At 46.2% G+C, this 27,155-nt stretch overlaps 4 protein-coding genes across 5 annotated transcripts; 3 read left to right on the top strand and 1 right to left on the bottom strand.

The window, feature by feature from the left end:
- Nucleotides 1-485: 485 nt before the first annotated feature.
- On the bottom strand, nucleotides 486-16,658 carry LOC6574689 (progestin and adipoQ receptor family member 4). 2 transcript variants are annotated; one of them, XM_032728041.2, is made up of 8 exons: nucleotides 16,186-16,658; nucleotides 14,765-15,678; nucleotides 4,633-4,848; nucleotides 2,089-2,192; nucleotides 1,310-1,447; nucleotides 1,217-1,225; nucleotides 875-1,015; nucleotides 486-810 (listed from the first exon to the last, which is right to left on the bottom strand). In XM_032728041.2, exons 2-8 carry the CDS (start codon nucleotides 15,621-15,623, stop codon nucleotides 715-717), a joined length of 1,563 nt encoding a protein of 520 aa, XP_032583932.2. In that variant the 5' UTR covers nucleotides 15,624-15,678; nucleotides 16,186-16,658; the 3' UTR covers nucleotides 486-714. The 2 variants fall into 2 exon arrangements, with proteins under 2 accessions (XP_032583932.2, XP_032583931.2); XM_032728040.2 differs by lacking the exon at nucleotides 1,217-1,225.
- On the top strand, nucleotides 2,187-4,555 carry LOC122756994 (neprilysin-4). Its single transcript, XM_044008004.1, has one exon. It carries the CDS (start codon nucleotides 2,371-2,373, stop codon nucleotides 4,462-4,464), a length of 2,094 nt encoding a protein of 697 aa, XP_043863939.1. The 5' UTR covers nucleotides 2,187-2,370; the 3' UTR covers nucleotides 4,465-4,555.
- LOC6574688 (membrane metallo-endopeptidase-like 1) lies at nucleotides 5,499-7,671 on the top strand. Its single transcript, XM_002000683.4, has one exon. The coding sequence runs from the start codon at nucleotides 5,531-5,533 to the stop codon at nucleotides 7,595-7,597; it is 2,067 nt and encodes a 688-aa protein (XP_002000719.3). The 5' UTR covers nucleotides 5,499-5,530; the 3' UTR covers nucleotides 7,598-7,671.
- Nucleotides 11,245-13,764, top strand: LOC6574686 (neprilysin-4). Its single transcript, XM_002000681.4, has one exon. It carries the CDS (start codon nucleotides 11,333-11,335, stop codon nucleotides 13,433-13,435), a length of 2,103 nt encoding a protein of 700 aa, XP_002000717.1. The 5' UTR covers nucleotides 11,245-11,332; the 3' UTR covers nucleotides 13,436-13,764.
- Nucleotides 16,659-27,155: the final 10,497 nt, after the last annotated feature.

Below are 27,155 nucleotides of genomic sequence, written 5' to 3'. Positions count from 1 at the left end.
ATCAAATAAATAAAGATATTTCAAATTTTAGTAATTTTCAACTAGGAAGATTGGTAAATTAAGTATTCTTAGAATTTAGTTTTCGATTTTGTCATTTTGTTTGCTTTATAGTCGACGAGGTACAAAGTTATTTATTCTTGAAAATTAGACGTTTATTTTTTGTTTAATTTTCTATTTTCGTTTTTGTTGTAAGCATAATGAGGTACATATGTATCAACATCATTGAAATTATCGTCCATATAGTACTAGAGATTTGCGTGAGAGTCGCGCATAGAAGTTGTAATTGAAAGCGCTTTGTTGTTGTTTTTGTTTTCTTCATCGTTTTATCATACATCATGATAAATCATAATCGTCTTAATGCTAAATACCACAGTCGAAGTATGTACTAATTATACATATACATATGTACATATATCTAGTCATTATTATATATATATATATATATGTGTATATATATATATATATATATATATATATATATATATATTTATATTATTCTTATTCTTATTCATATTGTTACTGTTACAGCACGCGCTCATTTTATACACGGTATATTCGAGTAGCATTTTGAAGCTTAGATCAGCTCTGTACAGCCGTTTAGTCAGGCTGCGAGCGAATTTTTTGCATTTTCCAATTGATTCGGGCACGTCGTGGTTGGGGCTTTAGCAGGAGCAGCAGTGAGAGCAGCAGGATTAGGAGCAGCCAGTAAGCGGGTCATAGGTCAATATGGGTCAGTGACTGTTCGACGGTGGCATTGGCCACCGAATTGCACGTCTGTGTGGACATCCATTCAAAGTCTTTGATTGTTGCCTGACAAAATGATAAATCAATAATTACTATATAGTATTATATATGCTCCCTGACTTTAGTTCACCTTATGCATGGAGTAGACGGCCACCACGACCAGCACATGCATAATGTTATGCGAGTTTAGATAGAAGTCGACCAGGCCGGGAAACCACTTCTCGGGTATGCGCATGGCACCAATAGCACCGCCCAATATGGAGACGCCATCCTGAAGCGATGCAAGATAATGTTTGTGCGAGTCTTGTATTAGCGAGGGTAACAACAGATGTCGGGAACTGTTTTTGGGTTTGGAGGTATTGGTATGGCGGTGTTCGGAGGACACCAATCGCATCGGTTGCATACGGCCCAGTCTTACACATGGTCCATATGCAGGTTATGTAGGTGTACAATTAATGAAAGTTCAACTTACAACTTCAACCTAAGTAATGGATGCGCACAGGCCAGCCAAAAATGTTTGGTAAAAATAGCAAGTTAGTCAATTGGAATGCATCGACATACGCACCTGCAGATAGACATGGGAAAGGGCCATATGACTGCCGCCCACCATTCCTCGAATCCGCAGAAAGGTCAACACGGAGCGCATGGCAAACGGCAGAGCAAAGCACAGACGCCTTTGCCACGGAGAGCTGGCGGTGAGTGCCTGTTGAATAGAGATTTATACCCACATGTGTAATCAAGGATCAAATTTCATGTAACTATATGGATCTTCAGAGTATTGAAATAATATGGGGAAATGTTAATAAAAATTCCTGTTAAGCTATCTAACGCAAGCAAAAAGTAATAGTGGGAACTGTTAGGTAGAGCTCTGTAAATCTGCAAAGTAATTGTTCAGTTAAGCTCACATATGTTGATATTCTCTTATATGCAGGAAAACACCTAAATAAATGTTAAAAGGGAATAAAAAAAAATACTGGGGGCAGTTAAGAGAGATAATCCACAGAGTAAGGTATGCTTAGTGTTTCCGTACATATTTATAATTACAAAGAGTTTAGGTGAAATTAAAAAAAAATAATGGGAAGAAAATGAGCATTCGCTTAGTATTCGGTACACCAAATAATATTGGGAACATTTACGAAAGACAAGCCTGTTAGATAATCTTAGTATTTGAGTACATATTATTATTATTTATATTTAATATAAAAATTAAAAAATAATAGGGAAATGTTAAGTAAAACTTATTTTAAGCTAGGCATACACAAAATAAGCGATACACAATTTAATTATGGGACCAGTTTTGAAAATCAATTCGAACTATTCGCAACTTATATGTACATATCTTACCTTATACAAACCCCATAGTGAGAGCAGACAGTATGCGGTTATGATGAACCACTTAAGAATGGGCGTAAAGCAGAGTGTTGTCGCCGTAACCAGCGGCAAGGCACCTATAAAGGGAGAGAGGCAAGCAGAGAGAGAGAGAGGAAGAGAGAGCGAGAGAGAAATGAGTTGTCCAAGCCGAAATCAAATTCGTTTGACACCTGTTATGGTCAGCAAAATATAACAATCCGTGATAAGAGGAGCAGCGCCGACAGCTGAAGCTCAGTTGAGGAACGACAATCGCGCATGAAACAACGCAACATGAGACATATTTCCGCTTCCGTCAGTAGCCGGGCTATCAGCTGTCTGCGGCTGCTGCTGCTGCTGATGTCTGTGCGGAACATTGTTGACGCTGGCGTCTTTGAGAGTCTGAGTATTAATACACCATTAACGCATGAGATCATGCAGCAGGCCAAGTCCGCGGGCATGCGCTCCTACATAAATAGGAGCGTGAAGCCGTGCGATGATTTTTATGGCTATGCGTGTGGCAACTTTGCCAGGATCAATCCGGCGACACAGGATACGGTCAGCACGGACTTCTTTGAGGCCCTCAATGCTGGCTATCAGCGCCGGCTGCGCCAGCTGTTCCGGCAGCCCAAGCTGAGCACGGACAGCCCCACCGAGACGCGTGTCAAGTACTTCTACGAGTCCTGCCTGAACACCACTGCACTGCAGCTGAATCAGCGTGCCCATGTGCTGGGCATCCTCAAAGAGTTCGGCGGACTGCCCGCTCTGGAGGGCAGCAACTGGAACGAGTCCAATTTCGAGCCAATCGAAATGATGGCGCGTCTGCTGAATCGCTTTGGCAAGCGGACACTCCTGAGCGTGAAGGTCGGTCCGGGGCTGGCCAACAGCCAGATGAATCGATTGTTTATCGGCCAGCGGGACGATCTGGACAGCAGCAAGGCCGTCGTGCTACACCACAGCAGCCAGCTGATTATGAAAGAGAATCTGCAGCAGCTGCTGGGCCTCAGTGAGTCGAAGGCCGCCGACACAGCGGCAGAAATCGCAAAGGTCAATCTGGAGCTGTCACGCGGCATCGTCGAGCCACAAGAGGAGCTGCCGCCCAGCCAGATGTACCGCCTGCGGCTGCTGTCCGACATGAGCGAGAGCTACGGGCCCAAGCTCAATGTGACGCGCTTCGTGCAGCTCTGGCTGAATCATGACTACCTGCTGCCCGTCTACGAATACGTCGAGAGCTATATGAGGCAGGTGAAGAAGATACTGGCCCAGACGCCCAAGCGAGTCCTGGCCAACTATATGCTCTCATCGCTGCTCAGCGACTACGAGATCGAGCCGGCTGCCAGCCCGGAGAAGCAGCATGTGCTGTGCGCGGAGAAGACGACGCTGTTATTCGCGGACTTTGTGGACCACATGGTATATCGGTCGCTGGAGAAACAGAACCCGGACATACCGGGCAGCCTGCGCCAGCTGTGGCAGGAGCTGAAGGTGGCCTTTGGCGATTTGCTGCGTGCGCCCAGCACCAAGTGGCTAAGCGAGCAGACCCTGAGCGAGGCGCTGGCCAAGCTGAAGGCCATGAGCTTTCACATCCTGGGTTCTGGGCCGAGCGACTTTGAGGATTACTATGGCGGTCTGGTGATCAGCAATGCCGACTACTTTGGCAACGTGCAGCGGCTGCTGGAGCTGCGTGCTCAGCATTTGCGCGAGGATCTCCAGCGCCAGCCGAACCCCTACTTCTATGCGGACTTCAACACGTCGCCGTTCTATGTGCCGGAGCTGAATCGCGTCATACTGCCAGCCAGCTTTATGCAGCATCGCTACTTCTTCGACGAGGTCTATCCCATGGCGCTCAAGTACGGCACCGTCGGCTTCTCGCTGGCCCACGAGATGGCCCACGGCTTCGACGATCTGTCGCGCACCTTCGACGCCCTGGGTCACCTGCGCGACTGGTGGGAGCGCAATGCCACCCAGGCGTTCGAGGAGCGCAAACAGTGCCTGGTGGAGCAGTTCAGTAGCTATCGGTACAATGGCGAACGGCTACCCAAGCTGCAGCTGCAGTCCGAGAATATAGCGGACAATACGGGCGTGCGCATCGCCCATGCCGCCTACCTCAACTGGCTGAGCCACTCCTCGCCGGATGGCGAGACTTTGCCTCGCATGTCGCACACGCCGCAGCAGCTCTTCTTTCTGGCCCTGGGGCAGGTGTGGTGCTCGGATTTGTTGCCAGAGCTGCGTCACACGCTCGCCATCAGCGACGTACATGCTCCGGACGAGGTGAGACTCTACGCGATGATGGCCAATTTTGATGAGTTCGCCAAGGCCTACGAGTGCCGGCAAGGCGCCCACATGAATCCCCTGCGAAAGTGCGTTATCTACTGAGGCCGTCCTTCAACTGATTAGAAGCTCTCTATATAGTCTAAGCTGTCTGTACTTGAAATATATTTACATTTGTCGTATATACTACCCATTTCCTAGTTGCGTTTATATTCATGTATATTTATAGCGAGAGAGAGAGAGAGAGAGATAGAGAGATTAACGCTCACTTACCGAAACTCTGGCTCACCCAAATGCCAACCATGTCCAGCTTGAGCAGCGTATAGTAAAAATTCTCCCCCTTCTCGATGTTCATAAACAGATGATAGACGAAGCTGCCGCACCAAGGCGCCACCGATCCAAATACGTGGCAAAACGAGAGGAACTTGTAGCCACTGTCCCACGGCATCAGGCCCGGAACAATGGCCAGTATATAAAATATGGGTATGGCTGCAAATAAACAAATATTGCTCGATCTTAAAGAGAGTGCCATAAAGTCTAACATATAGAAAACAAAATATAATAATAGTGATAATAAATTCTATTAATAAGAGAGATTAGGTAATATTGCTTCGAGGAGACAAATAGCTATTGATACCGACTTTCATATAGTCCATATGATGTAGTCGGAATTCATACAGATACTGAAATGTGAATATATGTGAAATAAGTGAAATATATTAGTTTGAATCAACTCTTTGCCTTGAGATTTGGTTCGCGTTGATTGACAATATTATGCAGAGAGCTGAGAGCTGGATGAAGGAAAATAAAACATTTTAGAAACTTTTTAATTAGAACAAGACATCTGATTTTAGGTATATTCATAAACTCTGATTTTGATTGAGATTATAAATATTTTTCAACTAAATGCTAAAGGTATTCTTGCTCGTATATAGTACTACTTGTTCTATTCCGACAATCAGTTATGTTAACATTGAGATAACATTAACCATTTGAAGTATGTGTAGCATAAGCTTTCGTCTGGCTTGCTCAGCTGGTATAAGAGTCTATTCAGCTCGTGGAGCTCTCGCGATGCGCGATAACAGTTTGACCTGCCGCAGTCCGCTGATAAGTGAGCCGTTGGGGCTAGGCAAGCGACTGTTGGAGCTCAGTTGAATCGTTGGCGGGAATCATGTTAGGACGACGCTGGAACGCTTCGCTGCTGCTGGCAATATTTTGCTTGACGGCAGCCCCAATCGCCAGGGCCTTGCCGTCGGGGACGGCCAATGCGAGCGTAGGCGATGATCTCACTACGGATTATGCCAAGCAGATTATGCGCCAGTCTAAGGTGGCCGAGATGAAGGGCATGCTGAATGAGAGGACTGCGCCCTGCGACGACTTCTATGGCTATGCGTGCGGCAACTGGCATCGTCAGAATCCCGCTCAGCTGTTCGGGAACATAATGACGGATACGTTTCAACTGATTGTCAAGGGATTCGATCGACGCTTGCAGCGTCTGCTGCAGTCGGGCGAAATGAGATCGGAGCTGGAGCAGAAGCTGCAGAGTTTCTATCGATCCTGTTTGCTAGCAGATGTACGAGATGTCCACTACAAGCGGGCGCTGCTGAGCATCTATAGTGAGTTCGGGGGATTTCCTGTGGTGGAGCGTGAGAGTTGGAATGCCCCAAGCTTCAGCTGGTGGCGCGCCATTGCGGCCATTCAGCACAAATATGGCCAGCAAATCATACTGGCCGTGGACATAATGTCGGACATCAAGAATCATACGGTGAACCGGGTCTATCTGGGCCCGCCGGACAACAAGCAGCCGATCAGCATACTGAAGAATCTCGAGGATAAGGCTCTGGCACATCAGCTCCAGCTCTACTTTGGCGTTGCCGAACAACTGGCCAAGCGAACCGCCAGGCAGCTGATCAAATTGCAGCGCGCCCTGGCCGAGGGCAGCCTCAGCGAAAGCGTCAGCCTGGAAGAGGATCTGGCCCTTTACCCAGTAGCCGAACTGGAGCAGAGGTATGCTGAGCAGTTCAGCATCAAAGAGTATCTCGGCCTGGTGCTGGGCAAGGACAATGTGCCGGAGCACATCTATATCTACAGTGAGAACTATTTGAACAAAACCTTGCAAACGCTGCAGGCCACTCCGCTGGAGACGATCGCCAACTATGTGATCTGGCAGCTGCTGGAACCATACCGAGTCGACTCCGAGCCCAACGAGCTGCGCACTTGGTGCACTGAGCAAACCAAGAAGCACTTTGCGAAGCTCACGGACCACATGATCTACGAACGCTATCGCAGTCCCGAGGCCGAGGCAGATGTGAAGGGGGTCTGGAAACAGATACGCGAGACGTTCCGGCAGCAATTGGCGGGCGACAAGCTCGACTGGATTGCGAACAAGACTCGAGAGCTGGCGATTCATAAATTGGATCGCATGGAGCTGCACATCAACTCCTATGACAATGAGGACTTCGAGGGACTCTACGGCGCGGTGTCCGTGGACAGGCAAAACTACGTGCTCAATGTGCAACAGCTGCTCATGGCGGAAGCCAAGCGCAGTCTGAAGAGGCAGCACAATCCGGCCACCTCATTGGAGGCCACCGATGTGCTCAGCTTCACGCCCGCCTACAGCATCCTGGACAACAACATCACAATCCCAGTGGCGCTCCTCCAGCCGCGCTACTTCTGGGATGCGAACTACCCGCAGGCGCTGAAGTACGGCACCTTGGGCTATCTGCTGGCGCACGAGATGATACATGGCTTCGACGATGAGGGACGCAATTATGATGCCAATGGCAATCTGGCGCCCTGGTGGGATGACAGATCGCGCTACGAGTTCGAGGAGAAGCGCAAGTGTTTCCAGGCTCAATATCATTCCTACAAATACGGCGGCACTAGCTTGCCGGAGAGCGTGCTGCAGTCGGAGAACATTGCCGACAATGCGGGTGTGAAGCTGGCCTACAAGGCCTACCAACGTTGGCTGGAGCAACAGCGGCCCGAGGTGCTGCAGCAGGAGACACTGGCTGGCCTCGAGCTGAGCAGCCGGCAGTTGTTCTTCCTGAGCTATGCCCAGCTGTGGTGCGACGATGTCCAGTCCCTGTTCAAGACGTCGGTGGCCAAGGTGGATGACCATGCGCCGGGCATGTATCGCGTCATTGGACCATTGTCCAACTTCCAAGAGTTCTCCTGGGTCTACAACTGCTCCCAGCAGGCGCCCATGGATCCAGAGTTCAAGTGCGCCATATACTAAGCCAGCTGCTCTGAAATGTTAATCCTTAGCCTTAGTCTTACAATAAAATGGATGGACCGCAATTGTAGCCGAAATGTTAGCTTTATTATTATATCAAACTCTATTTTAGCCGTACAGCCGACATCTCTGTTCAGGATTCATTGGCGATTGATTGGAGCAACCGAAGACCCTGGCAAAGTCCGCCGTGTTGGCCAAGGCGCCCTGCACCCGCAGCGCATTGGGCGTTTCGGTTAGCAGCAGCGACTGCTTGTCCCGGAACTGCTCGTTGGCATCGTTGCACCACAGCTGCGCATAGCTGATGAAGAACAGCTGCTCGGGAGTGTGGCTCAGCGACGGCAGCTGCTCCGTGATCAGGGCCGACGAGGCCAGGTTGGCCAAGTAGCTCTTGTAGCCCAGATACGCCAGCTGTATGGCCGCATTGTCAGCCATATTGTTGTCCTGCAGCTCACTGGAGGGCAGATAGTTGCCGGCGTAGCGCAGGCGCTCGTACTGATGCCGATAGCAGGCCTTGCGCTTGCCAAACCCAGTCAAGGTTACTGCGTCCCAGCCGGCGCGCCTGTCCAAGCTGTGGGCCAGCTGCTCCGCCATAATTGTGCCCAGGGTGCCGTAGCGCAGAGCCCGCGGATAGAAGCGAGACCACAGGAAGTTCGGTTGCAGCAGTGCCACGGGCAACAGCACCTGATTCTCCAGGGGATCGTATGTGGGCAACGTGGGCACCACAGAGGGTGGCTCAAGCACATTTCGCTGACTAAGCACAGCGCCCAGATTGTATAGAAAATCGTTCGGCTTCAGCTGCAGCTGCTCGTAGCGTTCTGTGAAATTCCAATAAGTATATCCATTGAGCAGCAGCCGTGTCGCATTCAACTGGTCCAGCACCAGGCGACGCGTGTCCGGGGATAGCCAGTCCGTGCTGTTGTTGCTCTCTAATAGATTATAGAAGCTGCGCTTGATCTGCTGCCAGACATCGTCGATGTCGCTCAGGGCGGACGCAGCGGCGTACCGCCGGTAGGCCAGGTTGGTGAGTAGCTCCGGGAACAGCTGCGTTGCACTGCTCATGCACTGAGCCACGACTGGCGCTGAGCGATCGTAGTAGAAGCGCTGCAGCAGCTTGTGGAAGATGTAGTTGGCCAGCACATGGGCGGGCGTTTGAGCCAGGACGACCAGCAGATGCGCCTGATAGCTGTCCCCGTGCTCGTAGAGCAGCTCATCCGGCTGCAACGGGCGCTGGAGCACCAATTCCACATAGCGCGTCAAATTCAAGGCGGGCGCATAGGCATCGGCCAGCTCGGCAGGGGAACGCGGCTTGGCTAGCCCACCCAGTGGACGATTCCCCATGCCGATGACCATGCCCTTGCCCAACAGCAATTCCAGATCCACAATTTCCACCGCTGTGCTGCGCGCCAGCGACGCCTCCAAGCCCAAATGCTGCTCCAGCTGAGCGGCAACCTGACTTGGCTGTGGCTTCACAAGTGAACGAGGCGGCTGGCCCACATACAGTCGAGCTTGAGTCTTGTTCTGCGGATCGGGCGCCTCCTGCAATAGCAGTACAATATCGATTCCATATTTCCGCTTGATCTGCGCCACAGTGGCCAGCCAGTCGAAGTCGTCGGCTGGCCAGATCTGGCCCGGCAGCGCCAGTGCGGGCATGCGTCCAAATTCGGCGGCAATCTCCTGCAACCGCTGGCGATAGAGCGGCAGCGGCGTCTGGCGGAAGCGCAGGCAGCTGGCATAGAATTGCTTCAGCTTCAGCACCGACAAATCGTCGAGCTCCGGATCCGCAGGCTCCTGCAGGAGGCGCTGCTGCTTGTGCCGATAGCCGTTGGCCAGCAGCTGCTGGTAGTTGGTCTCGCGCGGCTGGGCCGCGTTGGCCGGATTGATCTTGGGCCAATTGCCGCAGCTGTAGCCAAAGAAGTCGTCGCAGGCATCAAGTTCCGGCCGCATATAGCTACGCATCTCCGCCGCCTTGGCCAGCCGCATCACGCGCTGCACGTAGGCGCTATCGTTGTGCTGCGATATCGGCTGCTCCTGCAGCTGTATGTGTGTGTCCAGCTCGGGCTGCGACAGCAAATGCCCAGCCGCACAGCTCAGCGCGAGCAGCGCAGCACCCACTACACTGAACCACACGCGTCTCATAGCTAAAGAGCAACTGAATCGGCTTCCGCCACGCACTTTCATCAGCCAGCCCCGCTCGGCGGCGTGAGCTTTTCCTTATCGCCTCCGACTGACTGACTGGTCATTGGTCTGTATAAAAATATTGCCATAGTGAGGGCAGCGTGATTGGGTCACAGCTCACGTCGCGCCTCCAGAGCGTAGTATACCCATTAAATGCATTATGCCCAATGAATTCTAATATATATGTATATATATATATATATATATATATATATATATAATATGTGTAATATCCACTTGTGTGTCGCGCCTATTGTATTCTTTGGAATTATAGCTGAGCTACTATGAGGTTTTTGGCTGGTAAAAACTTTGAATTCGAATTGTTCAATTTGCAATAAGAAATCTAATTGAACTGATAGTTAAAACCTTAACTGGTAGTTAAAATATGACTTATATTCCAACGACATGAATTGGAATTTTCTAATTTGCAAAAATCAATCAAATTCAATTGACAGCTTTAACTGGCGCTTAATTTTATAAATTTTTTTAAGTGCTTGTTAAATTTTTTAAATGACTTGTATTTGAAAATTTTGAAATTGTTTTGGAATTGTTGAATTTGCAATAACTAAAATTAAATTTAACAGATAGTTAAAGCTTTAACTGGAAGTTAATTTTATAAATATTTTGCACTGCTTGTTAAATTTTGTATATGACTTTTATTCCAATTTGAGATGGAATTGTTAAATATTAAATATTAAATAAAATTTAACTGACAGTTACTGAAGGTAAATTTTTATTTTTTTATAATTAACTGATTGTTAAATGTGTTTTTTAAATTGGAATTATTAAATTTAATTTAAACTCATAGTTAAGGCATAAACTGCATGATAAATCATTTATATTATAGTCTGAATATTGTAGTTAGACTATCTATATAAGCTCTAATCAACAATTGCTTTACATTTGCAACTACAATCAATTATCAAGCACAAGAAAACTCTTTTCAAGTGTGTGTCAAATTGATTGTTAGGCTTGACAGGCACATTATGCCATCAACTGAATCGTGAGGTCAAATTGTTTCTTAACTTGCACAGCATCCAGTTTCACTAGGCATCCAACTCTACAAACTCTACGAACAGCGATTCTCAGTCTTATCGCAAGCTTGCATCACAAAAATATATATATATTGTAATGAAATAATTTTTGAACCATTTACGACTGTTGAAATGCTAAAATACTCTAAGATTCAACTGAATTTTGAGAGGAATATTGCTTTCGATGAGCTATAGTAAAAGCTTTCTTAAATCATATGCTGAGGAAATTGGCGTGGGTACATTCTACAAAAAGTATTTATATATGTACATGCATCTATATATACATATAGAGAGCTTGAAGATTTGCAAATTGTTTGGACGGCTGCTTTGTGATTGTGTATCTCAATTGCGCCGACTTCTGTACTGGAAGAGATAACCCAAACGGGGTCGCATTAAAGCTCAGCTAACTCTGCTCTCATTTATCGCCAAGTCTGTGTATGTGTGTGTGTGAGTTTGTGGAATCGAGACTTTGAAAGCGCAAAGCTAGTGCGCTCAGTCAACAATAGGAATTACAAGAAATAACATCGCGATGGGAAAGCTGCGGCTCCGCATAAATGAGAATCTATGGCTAATGCTTTACGGACTGCTGCTATTGCTACCGCATTTGACAGGCAGCAGCAAACTGGATGATGGCAATGCTAACGAGGTGATGCAACGGGCAAAGGCAGCGGAAATCGCCAGCTTCATGAACGAGAACGTCGATCCGTGTCAGAACTTTTATAAATTCGCCTGCGGCAATTGGGCGCGCATCAATCCGGCCACAACGTTGAATAAGATGTCGACGGGTCTGTTCGAGCGCCTGACAGAAGGTCTCAATCGCAAGGTGAAGCGTATATTGAACAGCGAGGGCGATGACCTCGACACTGAGGAGGATGTGCAGGTGAGAAACTTCTATCGTTCCTGTGTGGCAATGCGCCACGTGGACAGCAACTATCGGCAGAAGCTGAAGGATTTGATAGCCGAGTTCGGCAAGATGCCGGCACTGACTCCTGACTGGCAGGAAACGGAGTTTGATTGGCTGGACACAGTGGGGCGCATAGCCTATCGCTACGCCATACCCATCATACTGTCCGTTGAGGTGTCCAAGGACTTTGTCAACAACGAGAACAACGTGGCCTACATTGGCCAGCAGGAGTTTCCCCTAGAAACGCGCAGCATGTACCTGGACAACAGTACAGCCATATACAGACACAGCTATCAGAACAATATGGCGAAAAAGCTTCAGAACTTTTTGGGCCTCCCACGGCTGAAGTCGGTCCAATTGGCCTCTGAACTGATGGACTTTGAGGTGGAGCTGGCACGCGGGCTGATCAATATGTCCGAGGGACTGCAACTCACCGACATCGCACAGCTGTCAACCATCGCTGAGATGCAGCAGAGCTATGGACCTGTCCTGGACGTGGAGCGATTGGTCAATATATCGCTGGGCGAGCAGATCAAGGGCAATGTCTATGACTTCAATCCACAGTATCAGCAGAATTTGAAGAACGTGATCGGGAGCACACCCCAGCGCGTTATAGCCAATTATATATTCTTTCGCTTGATCAATGAGTTCATCATTGAGCCGGGCAAGACGCTGGCCAAACGGCAGGAGAAGTGCATAACGCTGACCAAGCAAAGCTTTTCCAAGAATCTGGACAACATGATCTTTCGGCGTTACAACAACAATGACACGGCCTCCGACATTGACCTGATCTGGCACCAGCTGAAGTCCACCTTCGAGCAGACTCTGCAATCCGACGAGTCCCTCAACTGGATCAGCAGACAGACCCGCGAGTCCGCCATCGAGAAGCTCGCGGCTATGAAGCTCGTGGTGAACTCATATGCCAATGAAAACCTGACCGAGGATTTCGCTGGTCTGCGGCTGCAGAGAGAGGATTATGTGGAGAATCTACGCCAAACCTTTATGCTAGCCTCCATCCAACATCGCGAGCAGCTGCACCAGCCAGTCAAGCCGCTGGATGCGGGCGATCTGCTCAGCTATACACCCGCCAACATTCTAGTGGAGAATACGATCAAGGTGCCGGTGTCGCTGCTGCAGCCTTATTATCTGTGGGCCGCCAGCTATCCAAATGCCATTAAGTTCGGCACCTTGGGCGCCCTGATCGGCCACGAGCTGATCCACGGCTTCGACGACACCGGTCGCAAGTTCGATGCACGCGGCAACATCAACGACTGGTGGGACGAGCAGTCGACCCACAATTTCGAGACGAGGCAGCGCTGCTTTTCGGAGCAGTACAGAATGTACGTCTACCATGGCATCCAGCTGCCCAAAGCGAAGTCTCAGTCGGAGAACATTGCGGACAATGGAGGCTTGCGCTTGGCCTACGCCGCCTATCGCAATCTGCAGAGTGCCCTGGACGCCACCGTCGAGGGCAGGCGGCAGCTGCTCAAGGAGAAGCTGCCCACGCTGAACTACACCAACATGCAGCTGTTCTTCATCTCCTATGCCCAGATCTGGTGCAATGATGCGCACACAGGTATTCACAACCTGCAGATATCCGTGGATCAGCATGTGCCCGGCGAGCTGCGAGTCATCGGAACGCTCTCAAATTTCGATGAGTTTGCCAAGGAGTTTCAATGTGCCGTCGGCACACGAATGAATCCCAGCAACAAATGTAAAATATACTAAAACTAAAATATGAAAAAACTCTCTTATTCCTGTGATACAAATTCTTCTTCAAACTAAAAATCTTAAGAGAGAGTGCACTTAGAGAAATTGATTTGTATGCCCTTAAGGTCGAACACTTTGCATACCCGCCTTTATCAGCAATAACGGTTAAATCAAATCAGGCCAAGTTCGATTGGCCATCAATGTGGAATATGATACAATGTGTTAGGATCTCCGTATAAGATAAGTTACGGCAAACACTGTAAACTCAAATGAAAGAATTGAAATTACTGTAAATGCTGTAAAGCCAAATAAATGATATATCATGCATCTTACATAATAAAAAATATTTTCTGTTTTATTTAATTTTAATGAAATTCTCGAGTTATGCTTCCATGACTTCTCATTGCTTTGATTAAAACTATACAAGTCTAAATGTTGCATTAGGTACTTTTCACTCACTCTTTGCCTCTTTCTCTCTCCCCCTGCGTCTCGCTCTATATATATTGCTCTCTACATCTCTCTATGAATAGTTGTCTATTTCTCTATGCCACTAATCCTCTCCCTCTCTCTCCTTATCTCTCTCTATATATATCTCTCGCTCTCTCTCTCTCCTTATCGCTCTCTAACTTTTTATTGGTATCTCTCTTTCTCTCTCTTTTCCACTCCATTCTTCTTTCTGTTCTTCTCTTCTCTTTCAATGTTTGGCTCTCTCTGCTTTTCTTAATGGTCTCTCCACGCTTTCTCTCTCTCTCTCACTCTCTCTGTCTCTCACTCTCTATCGCTTTCTTAATTTCACCTTCAACTTTGTGCTTTGTTAAGTTTGTCGATTCTTTAACAGCCTCCGACACTCACTCTGTATTTAACTACATATGTCCTTCATATCTACCCACCCCCCACCCCTTACTTACCAAAAGTTGTCTCTATTCTCATTCTATATATATACATCAGAGTTTATTAAATAATAATAAATGTCATTTGCCACAAATAGCTAAAAATGCATTAGCAGAACTGATATAGCCGGGAGTATACTAGTTCTTGCATTGCTGCTATGTAATTGTATCTCTGTGTGCATAGACTATCTATAGACACATACATACATACATATGTATGTATGGAAATGCAAAACCAATTATTTAGGTATTCCACCTTACACACTGACGTTTGTGGGTCGTAAGAAAGGTCGGTTGGGGCAATCTATTTATGTATGTGCATTATGCGCTTGCACTTGGCTTTGACCGTGATTGTTAATGGCATTGAAACGGATCGATAAATGAGCAACAGCCGTGCCGTATGGGTCGGTAAGAGGGTGGTGTGGGTGGCCGTGACAGGGGCGAGTCGGACACTTACCGTGCGTCAGTATGTTGATGGTCTCGTTGTGCCAATAGAAGAGACTGAGCAGGCAGCCCTTGAAGGTCTGCAGCGGACGGTATCCTTTGAGGACATACGGATTGAATTGCAGATATTTGGGCATGTCCTGCCAATGCAGCAGCTGATCCATATTAGCCGATGCCATCGTTGACTTGCTGCTGCTGTTGCTGCTGCTGTTGCTGTTGCTGCTATTGCTGTTGCTGCTGCCTGTTGCTAGTGTGGTCGTTGTTGTTGTTGTCGTCGCACTTGATATTCCGCCGGAAGCTGTTGTGGTTGTTGCTGCTGCTGTTGCCGTTACTGTTGCTGTTATTGTTCCTGCTGTTGTGGCTGTTGGTGGTGCTGTTGTTGTGGCTGTTGGTGCTGTAAGCAAGGCAGACATTGGCGTTGTGGAAGCGTTCGTGGAAGACGTTAATGATGTGGTATTCAATGAGGCCAGTGCTGCAGTTAGATTCTCCCCATGCCCAACCTCGCCGCCGCCCAAATCCTTTAGGCCGTTCATGACCATCCCATTCGTCGCATATGGCTCGCCATTGCCGGTCCCGCCGGCCAGGCCATCGGCTAGGCCGACCTCATGACTGATGCCGCGAATGCGCACGGGCGTTGTCGGCGGTGAGGCAGACATTGACTCGACGGTGCTGCCCAGGCAATTGGCAATATCGTGCTCACAGCCCACGTTGCATGGAGCAGCCGTAGCGTTGGCAACAACAACTGATGGCACGTAACTGGGAGCCGGCTTAATTTTGGGCTTGCTGATCAACTTGCTGGCAGAGGATTTGGTGACCGGCTCGGAGCTCAGATCAACGACGACGGCAGCAGCGGCGGCGGCAGCAGTGTCCATGCCTCGAGTTTAAGCGCGTTCAATGGCCGGTTCTATAAATTGGCGGCAACAGCAACTGAAATCAGAAGTTCACGTCATGAATTATAAACTAGGACGCAATGCTATAAAAATGCTTCACATAAAACTCACACAATTCCCTCTCTCATTCTCCCTCTCTCACTCGCTCTATCTCTCTGTCGCTCCACCCCTCACAATCACACACACACACACACACACAGACATGCAGACAAGCGTGCGCGCACACACAATCGGCCATTTATGTGTTACGTATACGCCTCGTTGTCCTGTGCCAAAAAAACACGTGCTTACGTACGAAAAAGAGACCAGGACAATGTCAACACACACAGGCCCAGCTGCCTCGTGACCCAAAAAAGGATTTGCGGCCCATATGCATGTATATACATATGCATGCACATGCATAGAGTGCACTTTCTTCTTCTTCTACTCCTTTTTTTTGCAGACACGGACTATTTTGTTAGGTGGCCGAAAGTGAATATTTATTGTGAATCACGCGACTTGCAGGCTTCTGTCTGTTTAGTAAAAATCGATAGGCTATACTTACATCTGGCATGCGCCTCGTCCAAAAACTAAATGTTAATTTTGTTCAATGCAGTTTAATGGCAACTAAATGGCCAATAAGCGCAACACAATTCTGCCTGCATTCAGGCCGCAATGCAACTGCTGCAGAAACTCCGTTTGGAAGCAAGTGGGCGGGGCGCGGGTGGGTGTGAACACGTTTTGGATAACTCTTGGTATAGCTGCTGTTATGAACTTTGACTAAGTTGGTGGCTAATACAGCGTTGATGTGGGCGCCGCATACCGCTTCGCAGACACTCGTTCAATTATGCTGCCATCAGACGCGCCTTAATGTTGATTTCCTCGTGAATTTCTAATTTTTCTAATTTTTGTTTGTGGTTGTTCTTTTTTATTTTTTATTTTTTTTCGTTGCGGACACGGAAAATACTACAAGGCGGGAGCAGGCTTCGCAGCGCACGTTGGCGTAAGCACGTCAATATCTGACTGAGGACGATAACGATACCGTTATGGTTTGTATTGTTATGCAATTGAATTGCCAGTATTTTCTTTGGGCGCCAACAAGAAAAAACGAGAGCGCGCGCGCATTGCGCGACAGCTGATTAATTTTAAATCCTCCGCAGTGGCAGCGCCGCCCGCTTGTTTCTCAACACTGGTTCATGTAACTGCTGTCAACACAGTGGTGGCAACGCTCATGCACTAGACATGGAGCAGGTCAGCTGCTGACGCGCTTGGCTTGGTTGTAATTCAATTTCAAAACATATTAATTACAGTAGGCTTTGCTTTTCTTATTGTCAAAAAGTGTAGGTTCTGAATCAAAAGTTTTACTATGCTGATAGTTTCTGTGAAAAAATAGAAAGCTGCCTCACTTGGGCGGCAACTACGGAATAGAAAATAATAGCGCCAAATTTTACAATAACAATTCGGACGCAACCTAAAAAGGGAACAAGTGCAATTTTTGATTTATCTGGTTTATATCAGAAGTCGTATACTAATGACCTCAAGCATCACTGAAAAAGCAGCTCAAACTTGGCAATTACTGAATCAAGTAGTTGGTTTCTGGTGGAATCGTTTATATTTGCCTCGATCGCCGTTTCTAGCTATAATGGCGCCGCCGTCAGTAGAAAACTCACCAATAATTGAAGAAGAGGAAGAGGTAAGATAATGATAAACGTAAAACAATTTTCTTTCATATACAAACACCCATATCAATGTGTATGTGAATCGCTGCTGCTACCTGCTAGCGCTAACTCGAACGATATCCGAGGCAAAAGCAAAAAAACAACCAACAAACAAGCGACAGTGAGCGGCTGTTTTGCAAAGCGCGCTGAGAACTCAGCTGCTGTGGTGCTGCCACACTTTAAAATGAATTAGTGGATTATCATAGTTTATAGAATTGGCTAGAAGAATTAATTTGTACGAAAGATCTAATTAAAAAATGACATTTAAATAATGACCGCCAGAAGATAGAAATACTAGAATCTGTATTTTACTCTTGTTGTATTTGTTTCGCGCAAGTTGGCAGTTCTAAGCATTAAGTACGCAAAGATGGCAGGTCTCATCAGACGTGGTGAATTTGATGAAAGTGACATGAAATATGTGTAGAAAAACACGATTTTCATAAAAAGAAAATCATATTTATAAAGTGATAAGCGTGTGTCTGTACCTAGGTTAGGGTCTAAAACACCAAAAGAGTCTGTGTGTTTGGTGCTGCAGTTAACATATGCCTGCCAAAAGTGGCCAGATAGCAAAACAAGCAGCTGCGTAAATTCGACAGACGCTTTGCAAGCGGCCAAGAACAACACAAGACAGTACACACAAAAATCAATTTTCGCGCTGATTTTGGATTTAGCTGCTACAGCAAAACAAGTTTAGCGTGCTCCATTAACAAAAAGCAACGAAATATCAAGCGTTAAAGGTATGCTATGCCGTACCCCCAAATCCTCTTGCCCAAGTACAGGCAAGAATGAAGCCCCCTACACACACAAACGAAGCACAATCGCACACACACAGCTACTCGCTCATCGGCATTGTAAATGGAAGACATACTCACACACACAGTGGCACTTGCGTTTGCCTTTGGTTTGACCAAATGTAAAATACTATGCTTTGCCGTGCTGCGCCCGAACTGCGTTTGTGACGTAGGCACAATGCTCGTGTATTTAAAACACTATGTGCATGTGAATAACACTAAATGTATATTTATATATTTCTTGATTTTTTCACTTCACTTTACAGATGCCACGAACTAGAAGACGCCATCATTCGAGGGATCGCTCCTCAGCCGGCACACGAGAGAAACGTAGACGGCTTGATACTGGCGATCTGTCGCCACCCTTAGCTGAAGCACCGTCGCCGTAAGTTGCATATTTCTACTCAAAATGTATATAGTATGTAGATCATATTTGTATGTCACCAAGGGCAAATATTGCTCAATGAGTAGCGGCTATATGCTTAGCCAAAAACTCAAAAATTAGTCACTATTTCGCTTGCATTATAGTATCGTTGGCTTTTTGTTCTTTATAATTAGTCCGCGGCTAACCAAGACGCATCACACCAGATCGGCAGCCAAGCGACGGAGGCATGAAATTGATGCAAATTCATCTCATATATCCAAGGAGCCAACGTAAGTAGCTCAGATATGCTGTAATTCAACTAGGCTGTAAGCTATAAAATACTTGATGTATATTTTAGATATTTAGATGTATATTCAGATTAATTAATTGTTCACCTATTCTTAATTTTTAAGGGGTCTATTTAGTAGAGGCTAAGGTTTTCTTTATATAACTAAGATCTGAGAAAGATAACACAATATCTATTCGGTTTCTTAAGCCTTAGCCTAGTCATGTGAACGTGCAACATTTTAACGATTTATATATTATGTAATAAGCCATTTCAATTTATATATACCTTAGAGATAGGTTGAGAACACTCAAGTATATGTTGTTATTCGTATTATTTCAATCAACTTACCTCATTGCTCTCTTACTGGATAAATGTAACAGATCAAATTCATCTAAATGTGTCCTCTTGAATTTATGTAGCTTCTGTTTCACGAGACTTTTCATGTCTGATTTCTTGGTCTTATCGGCAAAGATCTATATGGAGTGTGCTGCGTCTGATGCGGACTCATGACAATGTCCTGCCCACGCTTCGACTCCTGCAGTGTTGGGCTTTTTCTTTTGAATTGCTTTTTAACGATCGTTTCTTTAATGATCCAGACATTAAAAAGGAACGTCAAGTAGTCCCATTGCAAGAGAGCGACAATTTAAGCATTGCGCCATATAAGGCAGGTGAAACTCTCGTGTTCCTGTAAGTGTCACAAGTTGAGTTTTTGGGCCAGTCATTGTGTGAAGAGGGAAACTACAGACTCGCCTCTTGACTTAGTCAGCTTACTGTAAATTTATGCAGTGTCTGCGATTTCTTTGTGCCAACTGCAATTAACCCGCTTCAGAGTTTTCGGGGAGGTCTCGTTGCGTGGGCGTGTGTCCTGCCCGTTGGATTTCCTTGCTGCAGTTGATATAATTTATTCGTTTGTGTATTTAAAACATATTTGCATATTACTCAAAACAACGCTGCACAGACAACCTCTGAGGTGCGACGTTGTCACATTTATTATTGTTTTACTTTGTTATTTGTTATTTTTATAAACTTGGCCTGGCCTTTTTAGGCATGGCCTCAACCACGGACGCAACAACAGCATCAGCATCGGCATCGGCATCTCCTACTCTTTCCCCGCTTTGGAGTCGAGGCTGCGTTTGGCTTAATCAGTGTCGCATTTTGTAATTTATTTGCCACTAGCTGTGTCGCTTTCTTTGTCGTAAACTTCTGGAATTCATGCGCAACAGTCGCCTTGTTTATTAACCTTTTCATTTTGCAATAAAAACCCGCTTGCCAAGTGTTCACAAGTACCCAGATTAATTGCTTAAGCAGCGGCTTGGCTCTGCTCATTATTCATACATCTTGCAACGCGGAAGTATTAACAAATCTGTTAGCCAAAAACAAACAGAAGCTAAAATATTTAAATTAAATATAGCATACAATGAAAAGGTTCGCTAGTTTAATTAGAAATATTAAATAATATATGAATATATCAAACATTGTGATTAAGGATCAACTCTTAGATCGAAATATAAAATTCATAACTTAAGTTTTTCTTTGGAATCGTAATACATGCTAGGACTTAGGTAAACCAAAATAAAATATAAAACTTCGGATAGAAATTCTGTAGTTCCTACAATTTTGCCAGGTCTCTCACGTAATACAGCAATAAACGAACTCTTATTTCAATGTTAATATATACTTGTATGAATGTTGATAATGTCAAAAGATACTCAAATTGTACAAGAACATGAATACTATATAAAGAGTGGGGGAGATGCTTTCCTCGCATTGTTACATACACTCGGACTACTAAATTAAACTCAGACTTACCCATTTTTGGTTACAGGGTATATAAATTATACTCAACTGTCAAAACATTACCGTATTTCCGCTATTTATTGTTTTTATATATTTTATTGCATATACATACATATATACAATTTCAATTGTTCAATATGTATGTGTGTGTTTGGATGGGTGTATTACTACTGTATGAGCTGTCAATTGGGCGCACACGCACAGCGGCGAATTCAACATGCGGCGAATCGCGCACTGCGCTGCGTTGTTGTTGGTTGGCTAAGCACGATCTGTACGAACTGTAAACTGGAAATGCGCGTCGGCGTCAACGTCGCGTCGACGACGCTGCGTTGCGTTGCTTTGCGGCGAGCTTCAGGCAACCGACACTTGTTCGCTGCGGACTTGTCGTACGAAAGCTCAGTCGCAACGACAACTTGCAAGCGAATGGAGGTGCTGGCTTCGGACGTCGCCGCCGTGCAGCCTCAACATCAGCAGCAATAATAAATACAACAAACAACAACTGAGTGCCTTTATGAAAGAAATGTAAAAAATTGCTAAAATTGCGAAAAAAAAAAAAAAAATACAAAAATTGTGTTCATAATGTGCAACAAATGCAGCTGTCAAGTGTGCAATTTGATTGTGTGCGAGTGTACTTGCGTGTGTGCGTGCTTAGTGCATATATGAAATAGCTGCAACAACAATATATAATAACAACAACCACAGCTGCAACAACAGCGTTAAGCAATTTTTTTATACATCCTGCAACATCAGGGGCAATTGCTTTAATTTATAACCAAATTTATTTTCAATGCTGTTCACATTGCGTAGACGCCAAATGGTGCCGCCTGTTTTTGGTTAAGCAGTTAACTTGGCTGTCTTGGTTGGGTTAACTAAATTTGATAAGATACGGCGAAGTCGACAAACAGACGCCCACACATACTTGTGCCTCTGTATATTTGTATATGTATGCATATTCTGATTGACGAATTCAACTCTTATCGTGGCCGGACATACTGATAGCGTCTTAATTGTAAGGGATTTCACGCATTTCCGATTTAAATACATTTGAAATTCGTATTACTCATGCCCCCGTTGCTGTCGTCACTTGAGTCATTAGCCAAGGTATTACCAGCTGGAGCTGGAGCTGGAGCTGCCGCAACAAGTTGTTCGCTGGTTGTGGTTCAACTTTTGTTTTGACCCGTTTGCGTTTCCTTTTCGAATCAGGTGAAAAAACTATACAAACTGAAAATGACTAAAGTGTGTGAAAACTGGTCAGAGGACCTGTTGCGAGGCCACTTTCTACCAAAGCCTTGTCTTTTTTCTTTCTTTCGTTTTTTAGTAAATTGCATAAAGCCAAAGTAAACTGGTTAGACGCTTTTGTCGGGGTCCTATCAATGAACTTGTCAATTGGATTTGCCTTTGCTGACAACACAGTGGGTGGGGAGGTGGCGGGCAGACAAAATCGCGGCGAGGTTCAGGGTTAGTTTCGCGGCTAATTCAATTTTTCGTAATGCTGACATGTGCAACAGCAACAAAATGCGGCCAACAAGAAGTCGCATAAATGCAATCGTTCCACAACTGGCATGTGGCACAACACTTGCACAGCGTGGCAAAGGCTGTAGCTGGGGCTGGGGGGCAAGGAGTATCGTGTGGAGGCAAGCACTGTAAACCGAAAGACACGAACAACATTCATAAGCCAATGAGAACGTGTTAATTACACGACAAAAAAAAAAAAAAAAAAAAAAAAAAAAAAACACTGCTCGATAATTTATTGAAATGAAATGAGTGAGTGGGTGGGTATTGGGCTTAGGCAGAGGGACGCAGAGGCACGTGTGTGAGTGTGTGCACAGCATTGAAAATTCAATTGAACAAATTGCGCCACTTTTAAATGTTGCAGATACAAAAGATAAAGAAGATATCAAATAAACGGAATTAACATTTCGCGCGCGCGTTCAAAGTAAATGCAAGCAAACGTTTAAATTTTAACGAACGCCAACAACAACAATAATAATTAAATAAAAACAACAACCTTCGATCGTCGAATGATAACATCAAGAACAAACAACAACGAATTTCATTAACAACGACAAGAACAACGAAAAGCTAACAAAATGCCCATCGTGGGACAGCAATATGCTAACGGATTTCGTCCATATAGCTCCTTCCGAGTGCCTCGTAACAGTTGTGGGTACAACAACAACAACAACAATAACACCAGCAACAGCAACAACAAACAGAATGAACAGCAACCGCTGAGCACGAATAGCGTCAACAGTCGAGCAGCAACAACAACAACAAAGACAACGGCAACAACAGCTGCTGCCAAGGGAATCAGTCAAAAGAACAACACTGTCTCAAGCTCCTCGTGCTCCTCGTCGAGCTCACTCAATCAACCGACGAGCTTAAGCAACGGCTTTAGCCGACAGCAGCCCTGGCGCAGCAGCTACTGCAGCAGCAATCGGCACAGGCAGCAGGAGACGCAGCTGCAACCGCAGTTGCCGTTGCAGTTACAGTTGCAGCGAAACGGCAACGTCAAGCCGCTTACGCCTAAGCTAATCAGGCGCATCGAGAACACCTGTGCCACGCCCAACGCCGGCTCACGTTATGGCAAGCCACGTGCGCCAGCGCCGCCTGCTGCCCGCAAACCCAATCAGTCAGCGCTACAGCCAAACCAGACGTCAAATCCCACACAGAAACGCGCCTACCAGGCGACAAATGCGCGTTGCGCCAAGGAGAACTATCCTGTGGCCCGGAATACCCAACGTTCCTGCAAGAACTATCCAGCTCCATTGCCACCGCAGCAGCCGCAGCGGAAGCAGCAGCAAAATGATCTCATTACATCGAAGGCCACGCCGCTGGCTCAGCGCCGGCAGCTGCCGGCAACGCCCAAGCTAAGCTTGAGACAGCGCGTAGCGGCAACAGCAGCAGCAGCAGGTGGAGCTGCTGGAAAGGGCGAGGGCGGTGGCTCCTCGACGGGCAGCAGCGATTCGCATGACTCGCCCAAGCTGAAGAAGGCCTTCTCCAAGAACTTTCCACAGGGACTGCCCTTTGAGGATGAGTTTTATGGCAGTCGCAATCGCTCCTATTCGCAATCCTCAAGCAATTATAGTTTCTATAGCTCTGTGGGCGCACCAGCCACACCGCAGGACGAAGAGGACGATGAGTTTCAGCGCAAGCCCGCCACGGATGAGGCGCTGTACGTGGACTTCTCCAAGGTTGTGCACAGCCATAGGCAGCAGCGCCAATATGTGCCTGCCAGCTCCTGGATACGGGCCTCGCCCGACACCGAAGAACTGCTCCGCAGCACACCGCCTAGTCACAAAGGACCGCTCACTCCTGCCCAGCAACGACGCAAGAGCGCCAAGTATGCCCGCTCCATGCACGACTATCTATATAGTGACGATGCCAACACAACGAATTTGACGAACACCAAGCATCGACTTTCGGTGGTCGATGAACCCGAGGATGGCTACTACAGCTATGCTGCGGGCACACCCGAACCGCAGACACCGCCAACGCCCCGAACGGATATTTATGTGGCCGCAGCATCGTGGGCGCCCAAGCCGCTCTATCCCGACCGTGTGCTGTTGCCCAACCACGTCGACAGCAATAACAACAATTGCCGCAATCTCAGGAACTCCAAGCAGCAGCAGCAACAACAACAACTGCAGCAACAAACACGACGTCGGTCCGAGCACTTGGGGTCCACGACGTGTGAGTATAAGTGAGTATCTCTCGGCAAAAGCAGAAGCATGCGGAAATCGGAGCTAGATTCTCCTGCTCAAGCTGTTGACTAAGCGTTCTGTCAGCACTTAAAACTTAAGTCGTTCCTCAATTTGTTGACGTTTGCTCCGCTCAAGATCTCCCCCTCTCTCTCTATCTTGTACGTCCGAATTTGGTCAAGCACACCGCCCCTACTTATACGAGCCATAGCTTAATGAGTTGGAGCAAACTAAGCGCCGCTTTTGTACCGCACGGCACGGCTCGGCTCGGCCTGGCGATTTTTATGTTCTACGTGCCGCTGGCGTCAGCTCTCGGTCGTCCACACTCAAGTGGCACACTTCATATGGAGCAAGCCATATTATTTTGGCCTCATTTGCATTTGGGCTTTGAACTCTCTGTCAAGCACTTGCTGGGGCTGCCTTTCTACGACTTGTGTCCATGTCACCAGCCCCAAATAAAATAACTACTGTGCACTTCTCACTGCATAACTGTGTAGCTAGAAATTTAGACCAAAGGCAGCATAATCTTTTATATAAAATTTCATATATCTTTATATGAAATTTTTTAAAAATTTCAAGTCCAACAAATATTTCCAAACTACTTTAATCTTAAATTCAAGCTCCATTTATTTAGCAACGAGCTCAGCTTAAGTAACAATTGAATATTGGATTATGAATATTATTTTTACTTTTTCTAAACATGTTGTGTACCCTGCTTTCCATTTTTTTATTTTTATTTTCGTTTTCAAATATTATGACCGCAATTATGTCAGCAGCTGGCACAGGTAGCGACGTACTGTTCTGGTGCCTGCCCGTAAAGGTGGGCTCGGTTGGGTCGGCTTAACAGACTTGTCTTGGGAGGGGCTTAAATACTTCAGTTATGCCGTGCAGTCTTGGCTCTTGCTACACTATTTTTATTTTGTTGCTGTTTTTTTTTTTTTTTTTTGCTTCTGTTTTGCTCTCGAGCTCGTTTATCTGACGTTTATCGCGCTCCAAAAGAAACCGGACTTGTCTCCATAGTCCATATACGCTCATAATCGATGCGACTACCGCCGGCAGCAACAGCAATGAGAACAATGAAGCTGACTCGACGCTGTCTTGACTTCTGAGCACACTATTCTCGAGCAGTTCCGACAACTGCAAGGCAGGCCGAAAATTTACACATGCAACGCATCGCGCTCCCCTCGCACCCCTCACGAAGCGCACAGCATTCAGAAGCGCCGTTAAACCGCAAGTTGTGTTGGGGCGGGGGGTAGAGAAATGATATGATGTGATTTATATTGTTTTTTTTATTAACTTCCTATAAATGCACTCAGCCAAAAGGAGATTGACTACAGTATAAAACAAAAACAATAACGATATTAATAATAATATTATTGCAATCTTTGCAATCAGTTTGCAAAATTTCAATGCTTCCTTTTTGAGTTGTTTATTTTAGTGTTGTTGCTGTTGTTGTTCGAACAACAACACAAAGTGCGGGCGGCCATTTGCCATTGGCAGTTGCCAAAATATTTGTTAGCTTATTGTTGATTTCGCTTAACCATTTGTTTGTTTTTGTTAACTGTAATGGCCGGCCATGCTGTTGTTGCTGGTGTGGCGAGTGTGTAGGGTATACATTACATTACGTTCATTGAACCTCACAGTACGCGTGCGATCTCTCGTTGAGCAATGAGTGCCTGCATAACGGCCGACAGACAAGCGGACAGACCAACCGCTGGACTGCGCTGACTCAGTGCTGCTGCTGCTCGCTCCTCACATGTTCGATCGACTGCCCCCGCCCTGACGCACAAAGCGCAGCAGCAGCGGACCCAACAGTTGTCGAACGGTTGCCCGTTTCTCTTTGTCATCTCTCTGTTTGTCTGTCTATCCGTCTGTCCGTCCGTCTTCTGTCTGTCTGCTGCTTTATTTGCAGTGCTCGCAATTTGTTTAATGTGCGCTCGGTGTCTTTGTGTCTGGTGTTGGGCCTGTTTGCGCAGACGCAACCATTGACCTTGGACGTTGGGCGAATTCAAAGGCTCGCCGCGACGCCCTCGATTCGCTTCGACGCCCAGATCGATTTACATAAAGCCGTTACTCATGCGCCCAGTGCGCCCAATACGCGCGATCTCTTTTCCCCCCACCCTATATTTGTATTGTATTATTTATACATTCTTTTTACAATATTTGTAACGGCACTTTATTGTGTCATTTATGGCAATGACAACAACAACTACAACAAGCAGCAATAAAATAGCAAAAGTTGTCATCGCTTCGCTTTTAACCGAAAATTCCGGTTTCTCATTATGTTTCACTTAAAAAATACTGACCTCTACTTTAATCAAAGTGGAGAAAAAAAGTGGCTGAAAAAGAATCGTATAAAGTTATTCAAAGATTTGCCGAACCAGGGCTACCTAATTGCCTTTGGGTTCTGTTCTGTACAAATATGTTAAACAGTTAACATTAAACTGGAAATGGAAGTAATATTGTAGCTTCAAGGTCTACCTACAAATTCTGGCAAGTAGCACTTTTGATGATAGTCTACCCGGTTATTATATGTATATATATATGTATATATGCATATATACATATATATACTTAGCAATTAATTCTGTTTCGGCAATTATGTTTTGTTTTCAATTTCGTTTTAAAACTTTAATCATTCCTAGTGGTTTTTCTAGACCATCTCTTCGTTTCTATGCCGCACAGTGACGCATGCGTTCATAGTTCAATGGAAGCACAAAATCGAACAACAATAATAATAACAAATTATTAACGCTCTTTATTGTGTATTTGTTGTCCGATTAGGGGGGAGGTTAGGCAGAAGGGGGTTACATACATACATATGTACGGTGCGCTTTTGCTTAATGTATTTTATGGCATTTTCAGGGTCAACACA

The sequence above is a fragment of the Drosophila mojavensis genome, unplaced genomic scaffold, assembly GCF_018153725.1.
Source record: "Drosophila mojavensis isolate 15081-1352.22 unplaced genomic scaffold, ASM1815372v1 contig_231, whole genome shotgun sequence".
Taxonomy (NCBI): domain Eukaryota; kingdom Metazoa; phylum Arthropoda; class Insecta; order Diptera; family Drosophilidae; genus Drosophila; species Drosophila mojavensis.
The sequence above is the reverse complement of the archived record's forward strand: the minus strand, read 5'-3'. Positions and strand labels throughout refer to the sequence as shown.

What these genes read in the sequence shown, in the direction of transcription:
- LOC6574686 (XM_002000681.4), top strand. Translation starts at nt 11,333, where the DNA reads ATGGGAAAGCTGCGGCTCCGCATAAATGAGAATCTATGGCTAATGCTT.
- LOC6574689 (XM_032728041.2), bottom strand. Translation starts at nt 15,623, where the DNA reads ATGGACACTGCTGCCGCCGCCGCTGCTGCCGTCGTCGTTGATCTGAGC. An exon ending in TTGGGTGAGCCAGAGTTTCG is followed by an intron (nt 2,193 to 4,632) that starts GTAAGTGAGCGT and finishes CTCCCTTTATAG; the next exon opens with GTGCCTTGCCGCTGGTTACG. An exon ending in CCGTCTACTCCATGCATAAG is followed by an intron (nt 811 to 874) that starts GTGAACTAAAGT and finishes TCATTTTGTCAG; the next exon opens with GCAACAATCAAAGACTTTGA.
- LOC122756994 (XM_044008004.1), top strand. Translation starts at nt 2,371, where the DNA reads ATGAAACAACGCAACATGAGACATATTTCCGCTTCCGTCAGTAGCCGG.
- LOC6574688 (XM_002000683.4), top strand. Translation starts at nt 5,531, where the DNA reads ATGTTAGGACGACGCTGGAACGCTTCGCTGCTGCTGGCAATATTTTGC.